We start from the raw sequence: 18,232 nt of genomic DNA, 5'->3' as shown, positions 1-18,232 counted from the left end.
GGAATTAGAAACAGCAACAAAAGCTGATGACGAGGCTATCAGAGGTGTGAGTTAGGCTACTTTTCAGCAAACTCGTAAAACCACATGAGTTAAAAATGCCCTCTTATTTCCTGTTTCTGTACGAGTAAGAAAGAGTTAACAGGTAGAGTAAATTCAGGAAACAATGACAACATCTGGCTGTGCTGCTGCTTTGCTGGACATGTCAACATGAATTTGAGTGAAAAATGTTTTATACTGGAAAAATGTTCTTAAAAAACAAACTGCATATCATGTTATTTTCATTACATTAATGTAGTTTTAAGTGTGAGCAAAAAGGTAGGGAAATATTGCATTTCAACTACCGGTACTTATGAAGTTATTGAACACTGTTTTCCAGCCAAAAAACAAACAAACGAGAAAAAAAAAAGAAAAAAAAGACAGTCGGCTTGGCCATATTTCACATATTACAGTACAATAACCTCACTTTTCAGGTCAAAATAGAAATAAATAAATAAATAAATAAATAAATGGTCAATTTAAAAAATATATCTCTGAAATTGCCCTCTCTAAATGGCAAGAGACTGACTGATCATGTCAGTTAAAAGAAGTGCAAAGTGCAAGTGTAAAAACTTTTACTTCACATATTTCAGGCTGCACTCAAAAGTTTAGCAACTGCATTTAAAAAAAAAAAAGAGGGTATTAAAAAATGTCTCCAATCTGCATTTTTATGAATTGGAAATTGGTTGAATTTCATCCATACAGTTGTGTTTTATACAAATGATGCAGGTAAAGAGAATATAATTAGTCATTTTAGTAAATAAAAGAAGATAAGAAAAAAAGGAAACCTTATACATGGTAAGAAGCCCTAGCTTCTCTCTAGCTCAAGTGTCTTATCTGATGAGCTGACCTTACTTAAATAAGCCTGAAGTGAAAACATGTACGGTCTGCAAATACGTTTGAGCTGCTTTTCACTTCCTGCTCATGCTTTACACTAGCCATCTTTGCTTTTTGATTACTCTTCAGGGTTAACACTGACACATCATTTCTCACAAAAAGGAAGAAAAAAATGCAGGTCTGTTCATGTCTTGGTGATATTGACTTGTTGAGTAATGATGGTGAGGAAAACTTCCAGCCTGGCTGAACCCAGACTGAACCCAACATGTATCCTTTACTGTTTACCAAGAAGAAGAAAAACATGAATGAAATTTGTAAAAAAGTTGTATTGAACAAAAGAAAAAAAGTTGCTTCACTCTTCTGACACAACAATATCACCTTTAAACTAATACTGTATCTGTCCTAACAGGTGCCCCTGGCCCCTTACAGAAAACTTTTTTTGCATTTTCAGAGCTGCCGATACCATTTCAGATTCTAGCATATAATTACCATGTCTGGCACAAATCACAAAACATCTCAACCTTTTGCTCTAAAATCAGTCTTTTTCTCTGTGCTTGAGGCAGTTTTTTTAAAGGATATTTTCTTTAAGTTTTTCTTGAGTCACCGATCATAAGTGCTGCATTCAATACCCGATTAAAAGCTTTCACAATCTGAACTGCACCCTCTTTTAGTATCATTATTATTTGACTCATGAAAAGATTGGGCCCTTCCTATTTTGTGTTTTACATCATTCTGGGGATTACCAAGTAGGTCTTAGAATGACCAATTTTGATGTCTAGCTCTGCTTTATCTGATAACAACATGCCCGGGAAGTTGTGGTTCATAGATATGGTCTCCTTCCAGGTAAGCACTAAGGCAGTGATGTATCATTTACATCATTGAGAGTCAAAGCTTGATCTAGACTTGTTTAATCTTTCTCCGTCATCATCACAACTCTGTTACCATCCCAACCAGAATGTCATCAGCTCAAACAAGAAGTTGAGTTGAGACTATGGAGTCCTGCTCAGTGGATAAATACATCCCCGGAGCTCATTGCTAGGATTCCTTTAGTAATATAAATACTCTTTAACAACAATAGGAATGAAAGTAAATTGTTCAAACTCTGTATTGGTTACCCGCCTTCATGTGGGGATTCCACACGCTAAAAAAAGATGATAAAAGGTGGCTCTATAACAGGAGACACAGGAAGTGCAGTGTTGAGATTGATGCCATTTCATTGACTGTGAAATGTTAAAAGGAGAGTATGTGACTGCAGTGGTTGCAGAGAATCATGGACTTCAATGGCACATCAATAAGATAACCACACCCAGGCAAAGCACAGATTCCTGTGGAGAGCAAGCTTAAACTTAAAAAAAGAAAAAAAAAAAAACCTTTACACAATCAACTAGAGCCCAGGAGGATTTTAGAAAGGGGCGACCTCTGTAGTGCACAGAGAGAACTGCAATGGCTTATCACACCACGACAACTTATGTATGAGCATTCAAAGTACTATCATCCTGCAGGACAGTCAGATCTCAGAAAAAGCCAAAATAGAAATCCAACTTAGTTTCTTTACACTCCTTAACATGTCATATCAACACTGTTCGATGGCAGCCACAAACTCAAAAGAAGCTGGGTGGAATGCTTTCCATTGTGTTACATTACCCTTCCCTTTAATTACATGTCTGTTTAGGAACTGAAGATACTAATTGTTGCAGCCTTGCAAGATGAATCTGTGCTAAAACAAGAGTTTAGCTGAACAGTGTGTGCTCGTCAGATGTGGTGTCCATCACCAGTCTGACTGAAAACACAGAAGCATGATATTTTGGCTACATCACCCAGTCCCATTTCACACATTTGAAAGTCAGCCATGTGATGGGCACTGATACATCCCTCAGATCCTCACAGATGTACTTTTCACTAAAAACAGCTTGGATGGTGGCTCATCTTTGGCACATAGAAGATGAAGTCTGTTTTCCAATAGCAAGTTCAAACATGGGCTGACAATTGAACACATGTCCACTATCTAACCATTTGAGATTAGCTCGTTGCCTGAGCTCTTGGATGTGTTTCAGGTCAGAGTTGATATATGGCTGCCTCCTTGCACAACAAAGTTTCAGGTTAAATGTCTGGATGCTGCAGTGGACGGTGCTGAGTGAGAATGCTTTTCCAAGGTACTCATGTGCCTATGTGGTTATAATGATCATGGTTAAATAACAGTTTCTCATACTGTGCTGCATGAGAGCTCAAAGGCCACATTCCTCCAACATGAGCTTCTAGACTTGAGGTTTACAGATTCGCATTTCCGCAGAGTCCCTGAATAACCTTGGCTGAATGATTTAAGTTCTTTGCAGTTTTGCAATTTTTTATTTTCTTATTTCAAAACTGTTGAGTAATGCTCTGTTGGAGAATACTGACATTAATCTGTCCTATAAAAAGACTGAAGATCATTTCCTTTGTACTTGTGTCTCTTAAATAAAGATTCAAAATTACATGTTCAGTTTTTTTGAATTTTAGAAAAGGTTTTAAGGAAATTGGGTTTGAAAATACGTAGAAAGCTCTTTGTAGTACATAAATGGGGCTGTTTCTTTAGCTTCATTGTTGCATTTCTCTAAGTTAACTGTTTCGGTGTATTATAGCAGCTTTTTAGACTCATTAGTAAATGTGGCACCACAGCAACATTTCAAAGGTCAGGACAACCCTCACGTTTCAAGAGAGGACAGGAAGAACACCTATCAGGGAGGCAACCAAGAGACCAACTGCAACACTGAAGCAACGATAGGAATGCCTAACAGGTACTTTAATCCTAAAAAGGTTTATCATTTTTGAAAAAGCCAATACAGACCATTATCCAAGGACTAATAAATCAATGGTATGTCAGGACTGTATACCATTGTATGGCGGGGGTCGCATTATAGTTTGGGAGTGTTTCTCTTCACTGAACCATGGCTATTATCAAGATAGATGGCAAATGAATAGGTCAAAATACCGAAAAACTTTGGCACAAAAACCTTCAGTGCTCCAATGAAAAGTTGAAAATAAAGAGGAATTCACATTCCAACATGAAAATGAGTCAAAGAGCAGCATATGCACTAGTCAAAAAAAGAAACATTCAGAACATGGCTTCAGGAAAGTAAAATCAAAGTCTTGGAACGCCCCAGTCATAGCCCAGACCTCAATCACGAAGACGCCGTAATACAAGGCAAAAGATGCTTCCAGAGAGTATTAGTTGGGAGGGGTGTTTAGATTTATGTTATCTGTGGTCTGTGTATCTGTTAGCTGTGGTAGTAATTTTTCTACATTTAAAATGTTTTTTAAATATTTCCTTTTCCTCTGAATTTTTGTTTGTTGGAATATCAAAAATTGAATGAGTCTGATATTTATTTTAGCTGTTGTTTGTGTCTCAACATTATCAGTCATCTGGCTGTGTTCTCAACTCAAGACATTGTGATTATATTATGCAGAGAGCGCCACCTGCTGTTGGAGATATAAAAGCTTAAAAAGCTTGAACTCATCAACGAAAACCACCTGGGATTTACGCCCCCCAAATGAAATTTAAACATTGTTGAGCTCAGTTAAAGAGTAAATGGACCATAATCATGCACAGCTTTCTGAGTCTTGCTGACTAGTCAAAGCCACTCCTCACCCATGTTCACAGCATTCATACGTCATTTCTTAGTCTAAAAAGACTACTGCTTTTCCTGCTATCACACAAACATTCACACTCCAATGAACGCATTAGTGTCATTATAGAAAACAAACAATCAGGTGGGGAAGATAGCAAATGAACTATGAATCTTCCAAGTGGTAAAATACATCTACCTCTTGTGCCAAAACCAGTAAAGTCGTAACCATATTTTTTGATGATCAAGATTTATAAAAGGACACACAGAATGGAAACCAAAGTACTCAACAATCCAACTTCATTCAGTACCTCAGTTGTGTTTTGAGCTCATTAAAACGTGGCCTCTTGCTGGGGTCGTAAGACCAACACTTCGTCATCAGGCTGTAGAGAGTAGGAGGGCACTGAGGGGGCATAGCCAGTCGCTCGCCGTTCTCTATCCTGCCAATCACGTCGTTGTTCTTCACACCCTGGAAAGGCTTGATGCCATACATCAGAATCTCCCACATGCAGACGCCTGTGAACAGTATATATAAATATATATATTTTAATTACCCCCCGAAAGAGATGGTACACAGGTTGTGAAAACACAGGCAGTGTGTAGAACTGAATAGAAACCTGATGTAAATGCTTGCTGCTATTAAACAACAAATCGGGACCAAAAGAAAAAACGGGACAAAGTTGGAAAAAAAGAAAAAAAAAAAAAAAAAAAGAAGACAACCAGGGATCCTTAAACTTACCAAACATCCAGACATCACTGGCTGTAGTGAATCGTCTGAAGTTTATGGATTCTGGAGCCATCCATTTAATAGGTAATTTACCTTTAGATGCTGGGAAACAGAAATAAAGAGAGAAGAGTTTTACTTCACTGATCATTCCAGTTCATAATCCTCCTACATATAACAAAGGAGCTCATTCCCGTCTGATCAAACAAAGAAACTTCCAAGTGCCTGTAGTGTTGATTTTATACCGCATTACCTTTATAATACGAGCTATCTTCCATGTATCGTGACAAACCAAAGTCTCCCAGCTTTACACAGTCGACCGTAGATACCAAGACATTTCGCGCTGCGATGTCCCTGGGGGGGGTGGGGGCAAACAGAGTTACAGGACAAGTGAGACCTGCTGACATTTACACTACATGACATTTTCATGTACTGTAGGCAGAGCAGTTTTTACCCAAGTAAAAATACGCTTGTTTTCAACAGAACATCAGTGTTTCACTGATTGACTTTGTCCAGTAGGTGGCAACAGTGGATCGTGGATATTTACAATAATGTCATGGTCACTGAAAAATGGCTGACCTATTTTATTACAAACAACTATTTAGAGTGATAACTACTTGGTATGAATTATCTGTTAAAATTGATGCACTATTATGATGGTAGCATGTTGTACTGTTTCAACATGTGCTCATTTATACCTGTGTACAAAGCGTTTGCTCTCCAGGTACGCCAAAGCTGTGCTGAGCTGGTAAGAGTACAAGATGAGGGTTGCCAGGTCTAGACTGTATTTCCTAACCTGGAGAAATGATCGTAGCTGTGGAGAAGAAAGGGGGGAGAATGCAGGAAAAACATGTGAGAGGGGGTGTAAGAAACACTTTGACTGAATATAAAAATATGCAAAAATAAAGAGAAAAAAAAACAAGAAAATTAATGTGAAAGAGTTTAAAATGAAATATGGGAAGTTGGAAATTGAAAAAGAAATGTAAATAAATTAGTAAATCAAGAAACGAAAAAGTGTGATAACAGATAAAAAGGTACAAAGTTGTATAAAATAAGCAACAAAGCAAAAACTATTTGATGAAAGTTGCATTAAACCAAACTAAATTTAATTCTGAGAAAAAAACTATGTCTTTAAAAGATGATTTTTACTTCCTATGAAACTAAATACCACAGTTCAAAAATGTCAAAATACATCACAAGTAAGACAAAAACCTGGAAAAGAAATGTGTTTAATTCACTTGAAAACATCTAAAAAGTACACAGTTTAACATTTCCCCCTGCAAGATGTTTTCCTTTCATAATTTGTCCTTTAAATTAGACTTTTGAATAAATGTGGCTTAAAATGAAACTTTTCTACTTCAACATGTAGCCCGTACATGTATTTCAAAGATGCTTCAAATGATCTTTTAAAATGCATGCACAACTTTGTGTAAGTTAACATCATGTCCTACCTCCCCGAGTGTGCAGAGCTCCATGATGATCCACACCGGATTCTCAGTGATGACTCCCATCAATTTCACAATGTGAGGATGGTCAAACTGACGCATGGTCACTGAAGGGAGAAGCACAGAGTGTTTCACTATTTACAAATTACATATAGAGTTGTTCTTATTGAGATCATTTATCATTATCCCCATCTACTGTACACTTAGCTAATGTCAGATCAGAATCTTACATGCTTCCTGGAGAAATTTTTCCCTGACACTGTCTGATGTGGAGTTCTTGCACGTCTTGACTGCCACAGATAGAGCTGGGTTCTCCTGCAAGAAACAAATGCATCCAAACAAAATCCGCAGTTGCATTACAGAGACATCCACGGGCAATATATTCATGTGTATTATTACATTTATTTATCCGCCAAACTGTCTTTGATTGTGAAACAAATAAACCTTTGTGTTCTACAAGAGGCAGACACTACAGTACATACCGGGCTGATGTAGACTCCTTGATGGACGTCTCCAAATTGACCTTCACCAATGCAGCGTCCCAACTCAATACAATCCCGCTGAATCTCATAGTCCCGTGCTAGATATAACATGCATCGTCATGAAAACACGCACAGATATGGATGGACAAACATATGAGAACAAACAGAATACACTTTCAGATCAACTGCAAAAATATGGTGATTTCATACACAGAGGTTTTGAACTTTCCAAGCTTGTTAGAGCGCTTAACAGTTTCCCCTTGACTATTCAGCTTAATCTTTTCTAAATAACTTATTTCAGTTTGTATGACAGTTCATTGATGTCAACAAAAAGCAACTCAATAATGTCATATGTGAAATTTGATGTCTTTTCTGGTAATATACAGTACAGACCAAAAGTTTGGACACACTTTCTCATTCAAACAAATGGGGAAATGTGTCCAAACCTTTGGTCTGTACTGTATGTTTAATAGTCTTGACATCGACTCTGACAAGCTTGGTTTTATTGCGATTGGCATAGCTTTTCAACAGCATGCAAAAATAGCATCAGCAAACCACAGCTAGACATGCCATGTAACACGGACGAACAACAGCCAATCAAACTCAATATACAAGTGAACATGAATTACCCCTGAACCTTGAGTTAAATATAACATGGATAAAGTCAGGTGGATTGTATAATAAAGAACATTATTTTTTTAAGAATTAAATGCACCCAGGCTGATTTAAAACGTGATTCATTCAGTATTTTCTTGAAGAAAAGAAAGAAAAGTCTAACCATGGTCATTCAAAGGGTCTGTGAAACATAGGCTGTTGAAAGCTGGTGGTTTGCTCTGCCTAACAGGCGTTACAATGTTGACCTGACTTTGTCCATTGTAATAAAAATATGAATATAACATGAAGCTATAAATGTCAAGTCACAGGAATCAAATTTATAATAACCTCTGATGTCCAAATCCAGTACGAGTGCGACTTTTAGAGACAATAACGTCAGGCAGTTAAAGCCTGCAGCGAGGCTGTTCTAAATGTGGAAATGGGCTGCAACATACAGTCACAAAAATGTACACTTGGCCATAATTGTTGTGCTCTTATTTGTGCTCTGCCTCTGAATGTCGCCCATGTAGGTTAGGAAAATCTACTGGCATGGTTAAATAATGAAGTTGGACTACCATGCTTGTTAGTGGTTTAGGTTTTAAATTTTTTACATTATATAATTATATGCATCTATTTAAAACGTTCCCTCATGCTGCACTTCCTTCTCCTGGCCAGAGTTGTAAAAAGGAACATGTTCTGAGTCAACTTGCCTGGTTCAATTATATATAGAGGATGTTTTTCTTTTTTTAAACTGCTCCTATGTTGTTAGTTTGCAGGAAACAGTTTTTAAAAGATGCTCACACTATCATTGATCTTTTTTATTATAATTGATACAATATATATATATATATATATTTTTTTTTTTTTCCTTTTTCCTTAGACATATTAAATACAACTAAGATTAATGTTCAACTGGTATTCAGCTCTTTAACTATCGCCAGTTTATCAAAAACTGACAGAACACCAAACATCAACAGAGGGAGGTCAAATCAACAGGGTGCAGAAAATATTCTGACTTTTAATTTAAGGTTGCAAGCAAACATAAAAAGGATCACAACAACCACCAAATCAAAGTTTCATCACAATGGCATGTTCCAATTTTTACCTTGATCTAGTCCATAGTATTCTGGGAAAATGGGTTAGTGATAAGAGACAGAGATAACTAGCTGTGAGTACAGAGAGCCATTAATTGTTGCTGCTGTCTTCATTAATCATGTCAATGTCAGTGACATAAATGGGTTTGGGGAGCTGTGTGTGAAAAACACTCTTTGAAGGAATTTCCCTTCACTAAAAATGTTAAACGTTTGTTTATTTGGGGGGGGGGGGGGGGGTCCATTTTCTAACACCAAAAGCTAATTTAGAAAAGAACTCAATATCTGGATTTTTCATTTGAATACCTAAAATAAAGATGCAACATTTTCAACAGACTAATGTAGAGATGAACACTGATAAATGGTCTTTCTACCAGTTTTTTACATTTTAAACTGTGTGTCATTTATTGACTGTCACGGTGATGGCATTTAAATGAGTTATAACTGTAAGTGTGTATGACTGTGGTAACAGCTGCAATACATGAAAGGTCAAAAAGCAAAGCTGAGTATTTGCTGCATGGAGCATGTGCTGCACAACATTTTGTGGCAGTTTAGGTGTGAAAATTATTTTAAAATAGGTGAAACATGTTTTCAAAATTCAGCTCCTTTTCCCGTATTAGGCTTAAGTGATATAACGTATATTTTCTGCCTCTCAATGTTGTAAATTTAGCTGTGAGAATAATAAGAACATCCCTCATATACCCGTTGAAACTGAACAGGCACTACCGAGAGGCCACAGCAGTCACCCTTCATGTACAATCACTTAAAATAAAGTTACAATCACAGCATCACATTGAACACTGAGATAAGAGTGATAAACCCAATACAAAACCATCTGTAAATGTTGACTATAATTCGGAGAATCCGTCAACATTACCTGAAGAAGCAGATATTTCCACCTAATTGTGTCAATTCCTCAAAATAAATGCTGATGGCAGCCACAATACACAGGGCATGGTTCAATCTACTTCCTCTTCTAGATACAAAAACCGCATGTGGTTAAAGAAAATGTAGTTTCATTCTTCTCAAAATCATTCTTCTATACAGTAATGTAAAAAGAACTCAAATCAATGTCTGAATTAAATACTTTTCCTCCTCAGCTTCAAAATGATGAGCCTCAGGTCTTTTTCAGTTGTGTGTGGTTTCGTTTGTGACTAATATTTTTCAAAAGATGATGAGCTGGTATTGAGACAGAAATATTAAGACCAACTAGATCAAAGTCAAATAACTCTAAGCAAAATTTGCTACTTTGCAGACTGCTTGAGATGATAATAGCCACTCAAGACACATAATCTATAGTACCAGCAAGCACATCCCCTGCAAACCCTGACATCTTTCACTGACGAGTAGAGAAGCACACGCTGACACGCGAGTGACCTGCACCAATTGACTGCATGTGTATCTGCATGCTTACTTGAAGGCATGGTGTAAGTATCCTCCTCGTCTATGATCTCAGCGTAGTCGTCTGTTTCTGCAGAGCCAGAATGAAGTCACAAAGGGACAAAGAATCAAGAAACATTAAAACAGAGTTGAAACAAGATCACATTGAAAACTCAGGAAGAAGATGAACATCGTTGACACAAGTTGCATCATCTTTTTGTCTCATCAACAATTCAACCCATCACTACCACCTCCCACAAACACAAACATTGCATGCAATTAAAGAAATCAAAGAGACGAAAAGTTGCAAACTTTAACAAACCCCCTCACCATTTGAGACAAGTACCTTTTTGAAAGACCGCCACCATAACAGACTCAAAGTATAATTACAACAGGTGAAATGCTCATGTACTATTGAATAGATGCACACATGGCAAGGGGCAGAGCAATGCAATGGTGAGAGAGAAAGAGCAAAGGGGAGGGACAGGAAGCTTCTCTCTTTCCAGAGAAACAAGCTGAAGAAAAAAAAAAAAATCAGCCTGAGTCATGGGTCACAATCAAACACTTGCATGCATATACTGACAGACACTGACATTGATTTCCACACATGCGGTCTAATACAATTGCAGAGAAGGAGCAGGTCGCTAATTATACAAATAGAAAGAATGAGGTTTACCATCGCCACTAATGTGACCTGTAAAAGCCACATGCAGCATGTAAGAAAAATGTGTTACAGGGAAAAAAGAAAAGGGAGAAAAGTATTAGTCTTAGTATGATGAAAAAAGGAAAGGTTTACTATATCATTAATAGTGCACTATCGCATTTAAAGTATCTTCATTTCAAACTATGTAAAAGTGAGTCAGAGGTCAGTAGGCAGTCAGAGCAGAGACAGAGTGACAGTGACTAAAGCTCTCCACCAGGACATCTGGCCAGACAAGGACTCTTCACTGCACACACAGATGAGGCTTTATCAGGGAGACTGGGGATGCACGCATATCTATGAACCCTTTATCTAACGCTTAGCACTTACTGTCATTCATGACATTTAGAGCAGAGACTAGGGAAGCGAAGAGTCAGCAGACCAAGTGGCTAAGAGAAAACAAGACTTATACCTGATATGCAAACGGCTCGTGTTCGTACTCCATCCATCCGTTTTTCCATCCGCTTCTCATGATTTGAAACTCTGTTTGAGAGAGGGAGGGGAAAAATTACTTAAGGGACCCTGCTCCTATTAACTTTACTTTGAATTCAGAATAAACCATTATTCGTAAATATTAACACAGCAGGGGAAGCAAGCACAAGGATATCCTGTCATTGTTAAAAATGATCAAATTAAGAACTCACATGAGTGCGTTTATATATTGCAAAAGTATTCAATTCATGTTATTAACAATTCAAGGACTACTTCAACTGGAAGCAAAAGCTAAAAAGTGACATTTCCACTTAATCAGCTTCTTCTCAGAACAAAATTTGTGAAATCACAAAATAAAATCCAATAAGGACAAGTTTCTCTGATAAAGTGAAGTAAATCAGACTAGTTTTCTTATCCATTACCAGACCACCGACAGAAAACTGTAAGTGAAAAAAAACTAACAACATTGTACACAAAAATGAATTAAATCACTTTACTTACTTTGGTATAGATGGAAGAGCTCTGTCACCCTCTGCAGACACAGAATATGCAAAATGATAAAAAAAAAAAAGAAACAAAAAAACAAAAAAAAACATATACGCTAGCCCTAACTAAGCTACAGTATTTCCATTTCTTTGCAGCCATAGCTATTTTTAGAGAAAACTAGTCACACACAGGATGATCATCATTCAAAATGACAAGCACAAAGCCTGACTAGCAACAGTAAGACCTCACAGTTTGAAATTTGAGTCAGGATGCTATTTTTACTATAAAGTAAATTCCCTCCTCTTTTTAAAAGTCACTGTTACCAGTGAAATAAAGACAAAAATGATCACAATGTTGCTCGCGGTACTACACACAAATCTGTGACTATGTATCCTACTGCAAAACCCTTAAAAGTATTGCAACTTGGGTGATTAAAAAACAACAACACAAGAGTATAATATGATAACAGAGTACTTGTACAACCTACCTTTATTGACTCTGACAATGAAGGAGTGCGTGACTGACGAGACGAGTCGACAGTATCCGTCAATCAAGTCAGCCATGTTTTCTGCAGTAGTCAGCAATGCTGTAGTAACAGTAAGTGGCTACACACACACACATAACACAGAGGGATTAGTGTAAGAGTGGGACAGGGAGTTACTTCACAATGGCACAATGAAAGCTTTATCGGGAACTGCATCCCATACCACTGGCCACGCACACGGCCCTCTGAGCACACTCCCCAACACTGATACAGTTGCAGTGATGCACACATCCTCTTCAATCACAAGCAGCTAGCTCCAAACACTTTTTGTACAACACAAGACTTACTCCACTTTAAATAAGTAATATTTCATAATAAGCTACCCTCCAATGAAAAAGGCCAGTGAATGAGTATGTTCTTACCTCTGGAGCCCCTGCCACGTTCAGCTGCAGCATCCCTTTCCTGTCCTTCTCTTCCAAAGCAGAGTACTGGATAGACTGTACTTGATTAAAATTAGCCAAGTGTGTAGGCTGCAGAGACAAATACGGATACATATATTTAAGAGAGAGAGAGAGAGAGAGCGAAAAAAAAAAATGATATACCATTCTCAGTATAAAGTGTATTTTTCTTTAACTTAATCATAAAGTTGGAATGTTCATAACAAACAAACATTATATAAAGCAGGGTGTTTTCACGCTTTTTTTAACAAGTAAACTGAAGAAATATTTTAGTCTATTTTTACCTGTCATGTCAGATAATGCGTTAATAATGCAATTCTGCACCATTGATCATGTTAAGATCTTCAAACAAAACAGATTTCATGAAATGTATCCATGAGTTGTATCCATTAAACAGATGTGTTTGAGTCAATTCACTTGCAGCCTTCAATGTAGAACACTACACTTCATGTTTTTCAGCATTGCGTCACGAGTCTACGAGTAGCACTGTGATAGTTGGAAACATGGTACTGACAGACAAACGTTCTCAGCAACAAATCATGGCTACACTGAACATCTCTAAAAGTGGGCATACGAAGAACCGAACATTTCAATTAGTAAAAGTGAAAAGGACATGGTCCATGAATGTTCTCAGAAGACAAGGAGTAGTCTCCAAACCATCCCTCACAAGATGAAACTAACAACAAATATTAAGATGTCTCATAATTTCCCTGCAGCAAAGTCCTATTCAGTGATGAATCCAAATTCCAAAATCAAAAGCACAGCAAAGCAGCATTACAACTAAAAAAAAAGTATAAATAATGGATTTTTCTACAGGAAAATTCTTAATCTTAAATATGATTACAATACTTAAGGGAATTGTTTTTTTTCCCCCACACCTCTACCATAAAGAGATTTCATTTTCATACAAATACGCATTTCTGAATTGAACTGCTGTCATTTGTGTAGCTTCTTAAGGAGAGATTCAGTCTAAGTATTTGGATTTACTAGTATGTACCTGCTTCCTTTGAGTCCTTACTGCAGTACCTGCTTAATCCAGTTGTTCAGTTTCACAATTATGTCGTAATCCAGTAATCACTACAGGTAGTCTGACTTTTTGTGGCTCATTACATCTGTTTTATAAAACCACATGACCTGTTTGGCATTTCAAAACTCATTAAAACAAGTGTGCAGATGAAAAGATCTGCCTGGGAGACAGTCTGAACATTAGAAGTCAGAATGGTGGGTGGCTAACGGCCTCCCAATTAAAATATACAGGATACAAAGATACTGAAAGCCTTTTTAAGATCTTCAAAATACTAATTACCACCTTGTGAACAACTGCACACATACTCACCGTCAAGCCCTTATCTGTGAGGTAGCTGATTCCTTCCTCTGGTCCGATTGCCAACTCTACTGATATAACCCAACTAGACTAGAAAGGAGAAATAGGAGAAATAGGGAATTCAAATATACAGTATTTCACATCTCGACACAATTCCAACTGATCTGTTCTCAACTGCACTTACTGTCCCCCCAAAAAAATAGTCACCACCTGGATTTAACGCAGCAGATAGGTATGAGCCTCCCATGGGACAATTACTACATGAATGATTATGTTTCAGCTGGCAACAAATTATTTAAACATAACCGATAGAGTGAGTAGCTTCTAATTTCTTAAACAACAGCATTGGAAGACACATATTGGGGTACTGGAAACGATGTTAAATATATTTCAGAAGGGTTTGATTATTAATGCAGCATGCATCTAGCAAAGAAAACATTTAAGGAGATGGGTGAAACCACTAAAACTGGATTAAGAACTGCCCAGCGCATTTTTAAAATCAGAAAGGATGGTGGGAGCACCATCATCTTTGAGAACCAAATGTGGTTTGAAAGAATATCTTGAATAATCATAATCAGGGATAACTTGAATGTTCTGTGAAATCTAAATCGTAACAAAAAAAAACAAACAAAAACAACAACAGTAGAACTTTAAAACTATATTTTATAGTGAAAGCAAGAGCATTTCCACACAATGCGAGGGGAAGTCAAGGGATCGGGACTAAACAGTTGTGCAGCTTTAAGAAAACCACTTATCAGTGAGGTTAACTGTATTAATAATTTAAAATAAAATAAAAAAGGCCTTAATTTGCTAGGTAGTATAAAGATTGGACTCTGGAGCAATGGAAGAAGGTAATGTGGTCTGATGATCATCAATACAAGATATTGGCTAAATAGATAAATAAAAAATGGTGCAGTTCTGGGTGGAAATAAATATTGTGACACTGCAAGAACTTATCAGAATCCACAGCGAATGCATGCCGTAATCAAAGCTAAAGGAGGTTCAATTAAATATCAGTGTGTGACTTTTTTTTCGGGGGTGGGGTAAACAAACTATTTTCACAATACACTAAATATATAGGGTTTGCTCTATAAGAACAGCATCACATCAACACAGATCCAGAATTAGACCAAAATAAATAAAATTACAAATGTTAACTGGCAAAAACACATTTTGCCATCAATCTTGTGTACACTAAAAGCTTTCACTTCCGCTTTATTGATCTTTGAATGCAACATTATCGCTGATACTTGTCAGTGAGCCTACCCCTAAAGCACATTTGAAGCACTCCTTGTCGAAGCGGTAGATGGGAGTGAGTATCTCAAAGAACTTGTGGATGCTTTGTTCATCATTGAGGTTGGCAAACTGCTTAAAGGTCTGCTGGATCTGCTTACGAAGAGTCTTTGCCTGATAGAGAGTGGCAAAGAGGAGAAAGAAAACCCATTACAGAGAGAGATGAGCATTGCTGGAAGGACGTTGGCTCAGAGCCATGAAAAGAACAACGAATAACTGATGGAGCGTGCTGCGAGTTGACGACGGGAAGTTAAACTTAATTCAACATAATCAGATAATCAGACATTGAGCAAGAAATCCTTTCAGTCATCGCATCTGTCATCCTGGCAGTCAACTGAACGACCTGCCAGCTGTAATTCAGCCAGCACGTGAACTGAGGTCTATAAGGCTATATATAATTTCTGATTTTGAGAGCTCTGTTATCAATTAGTGAGTGACATTAAAATAACCAAGTGTGTTCTTGTGTGTTTTACTGCGGTTTAACCTCACCTTCAGGGAGTCCAACAGGCTTTTGGGGAAGAATCTTCTCAAACCAACATCTTTCCTAAAAATATCAACAAAACAACTTTTATGTTTGGACAGTTACAAATTTACCAAAACAAACATTGATAAAATATTAAAAGCAACAAATATGACAATGTGGACTGAACACTACAAGTCTTACTCTAGTAGCTCATAGTTGGACTTCTTATCCAGCGCATTGCCTGGCATCTCTCTAAAGAACCTCCTGTATGAATCGCAAAGAAAAGAAGATTTTTATATGAACAGGTAAAAGAAATGAAAAATATTTTATTCTGTATATGATTTATGCAACAACTTACAAGCTCAAAGCATGAACATAGTTGTGGAAGTTAAGTTGATGTGGCACAAATAAGCAGACACCAGTTGTTATTAGTCGTGTTTCAATCGATTATTGATTATATGCATGCGGTACATTTAAAAAGAATTGATAAATCCTAAAGAAAAAGGTTAGGGTGACTTAGATTAGGCCTATTTTAAAGAGCTGATTGACATCAAGGTCTTTGAAAAAGCCACTGTGAAAATAAATAACAAATACAATTTTTTTTTAAATCTGGTGTTGCAATCAATTTACTTAAAATAACTAATCACATGAAAGATCATTTCTTTCCTTTGGCAAGTGCTCACTTGTGTGAAAGAACAACCATAACAAAGTCAGTTTCTGGGTTCCTTGTAAATTACCTTCTTAAACCTCTCAATTGTTCTCCTGTAAAATTTGCTCTCCTGAAACAAATCTTCAAGGATGTTGTTTCAAAATTGCTTGAAAGTTGAATGGAAACACAAGTAATGCGTGTGTTTGGGCGTTTTCTCACCTTATTTCCAAACAGCCTAGTTTCAGTGCAACATCTTGATCCACCTGGTCTGCTATATGCTGCATATAGTCACTCTTCACCTAAAGAGAGACAAAGACACACAAACTAACATGATTGCAGAAGATACAGCTAAACTTTATTAATGTAAAATGTGCAGTCACACATGACATGGTAGCCTAAGTCACCAATCAAGCAGATCTACACAGCTATAATGTAAAACAAAGTATGCAATAATATCAAACAAATGCTGAGTAGGTACTAGTTTAAAAGCGCCATCTGTTGCCCCTTTTCCACCAAACCGGTTCCAGGGCTGGTTCTGGGCCAGTGCTGGTGCTGGTTCACAAGTCAAACGAACTTGCGAACCAGCTGAGAACTGGTTTGCTTTTTCATAGCTCGGGTGCTAAGGGGAGCCACGTCATTACGTCACCGCAAACGTCAGTTACGTCCCTGCATTTGCATTGGGGCGAAAGTTGAAGAAACAACAACGTATTTGCTCTAATATGGACTTGATCCGCGTAGCACGCATGGAACATATCGCTAAAAGACAGGTTGTCTCCTCCACAGACCACTGCTGCTTTGCTGCATCCATATTAATTCATTGCTTATTTGAAATTGCCGCTGGTCTTAATAACTCCGTCCCACTCCGCTTATGTAAGCGGTTCTTTTCTCTAGCCCAGCAAAGAGTTGCTGCTACCTTGGAACCACTTTTCTGGCCCAAAGCCAGTTCTTTGTCAGTGGGAACAGAAAACCTGGTTCCAAACGCAGCACTGGCCCCGAAACAGCCCTGGAACCGGTTTGGTGGAAAAGGGGTATGTGATGCAGCTCTGTGTCCTCACCTGGTGATAGAGGTAGTTGAGAGAAGGTTTGTCTTCAGAGAAATGGCTGAGATAACCTTTAGGAAGGTACCGTATCCGTAGCTCGTACCTGCAAATGACAGGGAGAATGGGAAAGTGGGAAATTTCCCTTTAATGCAGTGTTTTTCCCCGCTGTTCCTTGAGTACCCCTGCCCTGCATGTTTTAGTTGTTTCCCTGTTTCAACACACCGGATTCTAATTCACGGCCCTCATTGGCTTGTCATCAAGGTCTGCACAAGTCTGTTTATGACACGGCTGTGTCTATCAGGTTTGTGTTAAAGCATGGAAACATTTAACACATTCAGGGCAGGGGTACTCGAGGAGCAGGATTGGGAAACACTGTTCTAATGGGTCAGGTTAAATTTCATATGTATAACTATGAGCATTTGCCAAAACAGGCACATGAAACACAGACTTGAAGGAGGAAGATGTAGCCCTTTCTACTCATTATATTAACAGTGAAATGTTCTGCAGTAATTTGCAGCTATGTGAATTAAATGAAAGTCATAAAGGATTAAATAATAAAATATAATAATAATAATAATCCAGCGATTACTCCTTCCCCACTGCTGTGTGAAAGAAAGATCCATGGGGCTGTTATTTCATTATTATTATGTTTTTTTTTCACTGACTTATTTGTTCATGAGTGACATTCTGCTGTGAGAAATGGGTTAGGAGT

At 37.6% G+C, this 18,232-nt stretch overlaps 1 protein-coding gene across 9 annotated transcripts in view; it reads right to left on the bottom strand.

Annotated features, from left to right (window-relative positions):
- Positions 1-18,232, bottom strand: part of LOC133427240 (focal adhesion kinase 1-like) — a 63,578-nt gene that overhangs the window by 23,504 nt on the left and 21,842 nt on the right. For 6 of the 9 annotated variants that reach the window (XM_061716457.1, XM_061716452.1, XM_061716451.1 and 3 more), the window contains 20 exons: positions 17,536-17,623; positions 16,700-16,779; positions 16,033-16,095; positions 15,858-15,912; positions 15,342-15,482; positions 14,088-14,165; positions 12,716-12,823; positions 12,297-12,414; positions 11,825-11,855; positions 11,304-11,374; positions 10,868-10,885; positions 10,226-10,282; positions 8,826-8,846; positions 7,127-7,224; positions 6,875-6,959; positions 6,651-6,751; positions 5,898-6,013; positions 5,453-5,553; positions 5,215-5,304; positions 4,787-4,991 (listed from right to left, as the gene is read on the bottom strand). In XM_061716457.1, coding sequence (XP_061572441.1) covers positions 4,787-4,991; positions 5,215-5,304; positions 5,453-5,553; positions 5,898-6,013; positions 6,651-6,751; positions 6,875-6,959; positions 7,127-7,224; positions 8,826-8,846; positions 10,226-10,282; positions 10,868-10,885; positions 11,304-11,374; positions 11,825-11,855; positions 12,297-12,414; positions 12,716-12,823; positions 14,088-14,165; positions 15,342-15,482; positions 15,858-15,912; positions 16,033-16,095; positions 16,700-16,779; positions 17,536-17,623 — 1,725 coding nt within the window. The remainder of the gene's footprint in view (positions 1-4,786; positions 4,992-5,214; positions 5,305-5,452; positions 5,554-5,897; positions 6,014-6,650; positions 6,752-6,874; positions 6,960-7,126; positions 7,225-8,825; positions 8,847-10,225; positions 10,283-10,867; positions 10,886-11,303; positions 11,375-11,824; positions 11,856-12,296; positions 12,415-12,715; positions 12,824-14,087; positions 14,166-15,341; positions 15,483-15,857; positions 15,913-16,032; positions 16,096-16,699; positions 16,780-17,535; positions 17,624-18,232) is intronic. The other 3 variants (XM_061716455.1, XM_061716453.1, XM_061716456.1) reach the window with 3 other exon arrangements.

This window comes from Cololabis saira, chromosome 3 (genome assembly GCF_033807715.1).
Source record: "Cololabis saira isolate AMF1-May2022 chromosome 3, fColSai1.1, whole genome shotgun sequence".
NCBI classification, from domain to species: domain Eukaryota; kingdom Metazoa; phylum Chordata; class Actinopteri; order Beloniformes; family Belonidae; genus Cololabis; species Cololabis saira.
Note: the sequence above shows the minus strand (reverse complement) of the source record. Positions and strands in the feature narration are given on the sequence as shown.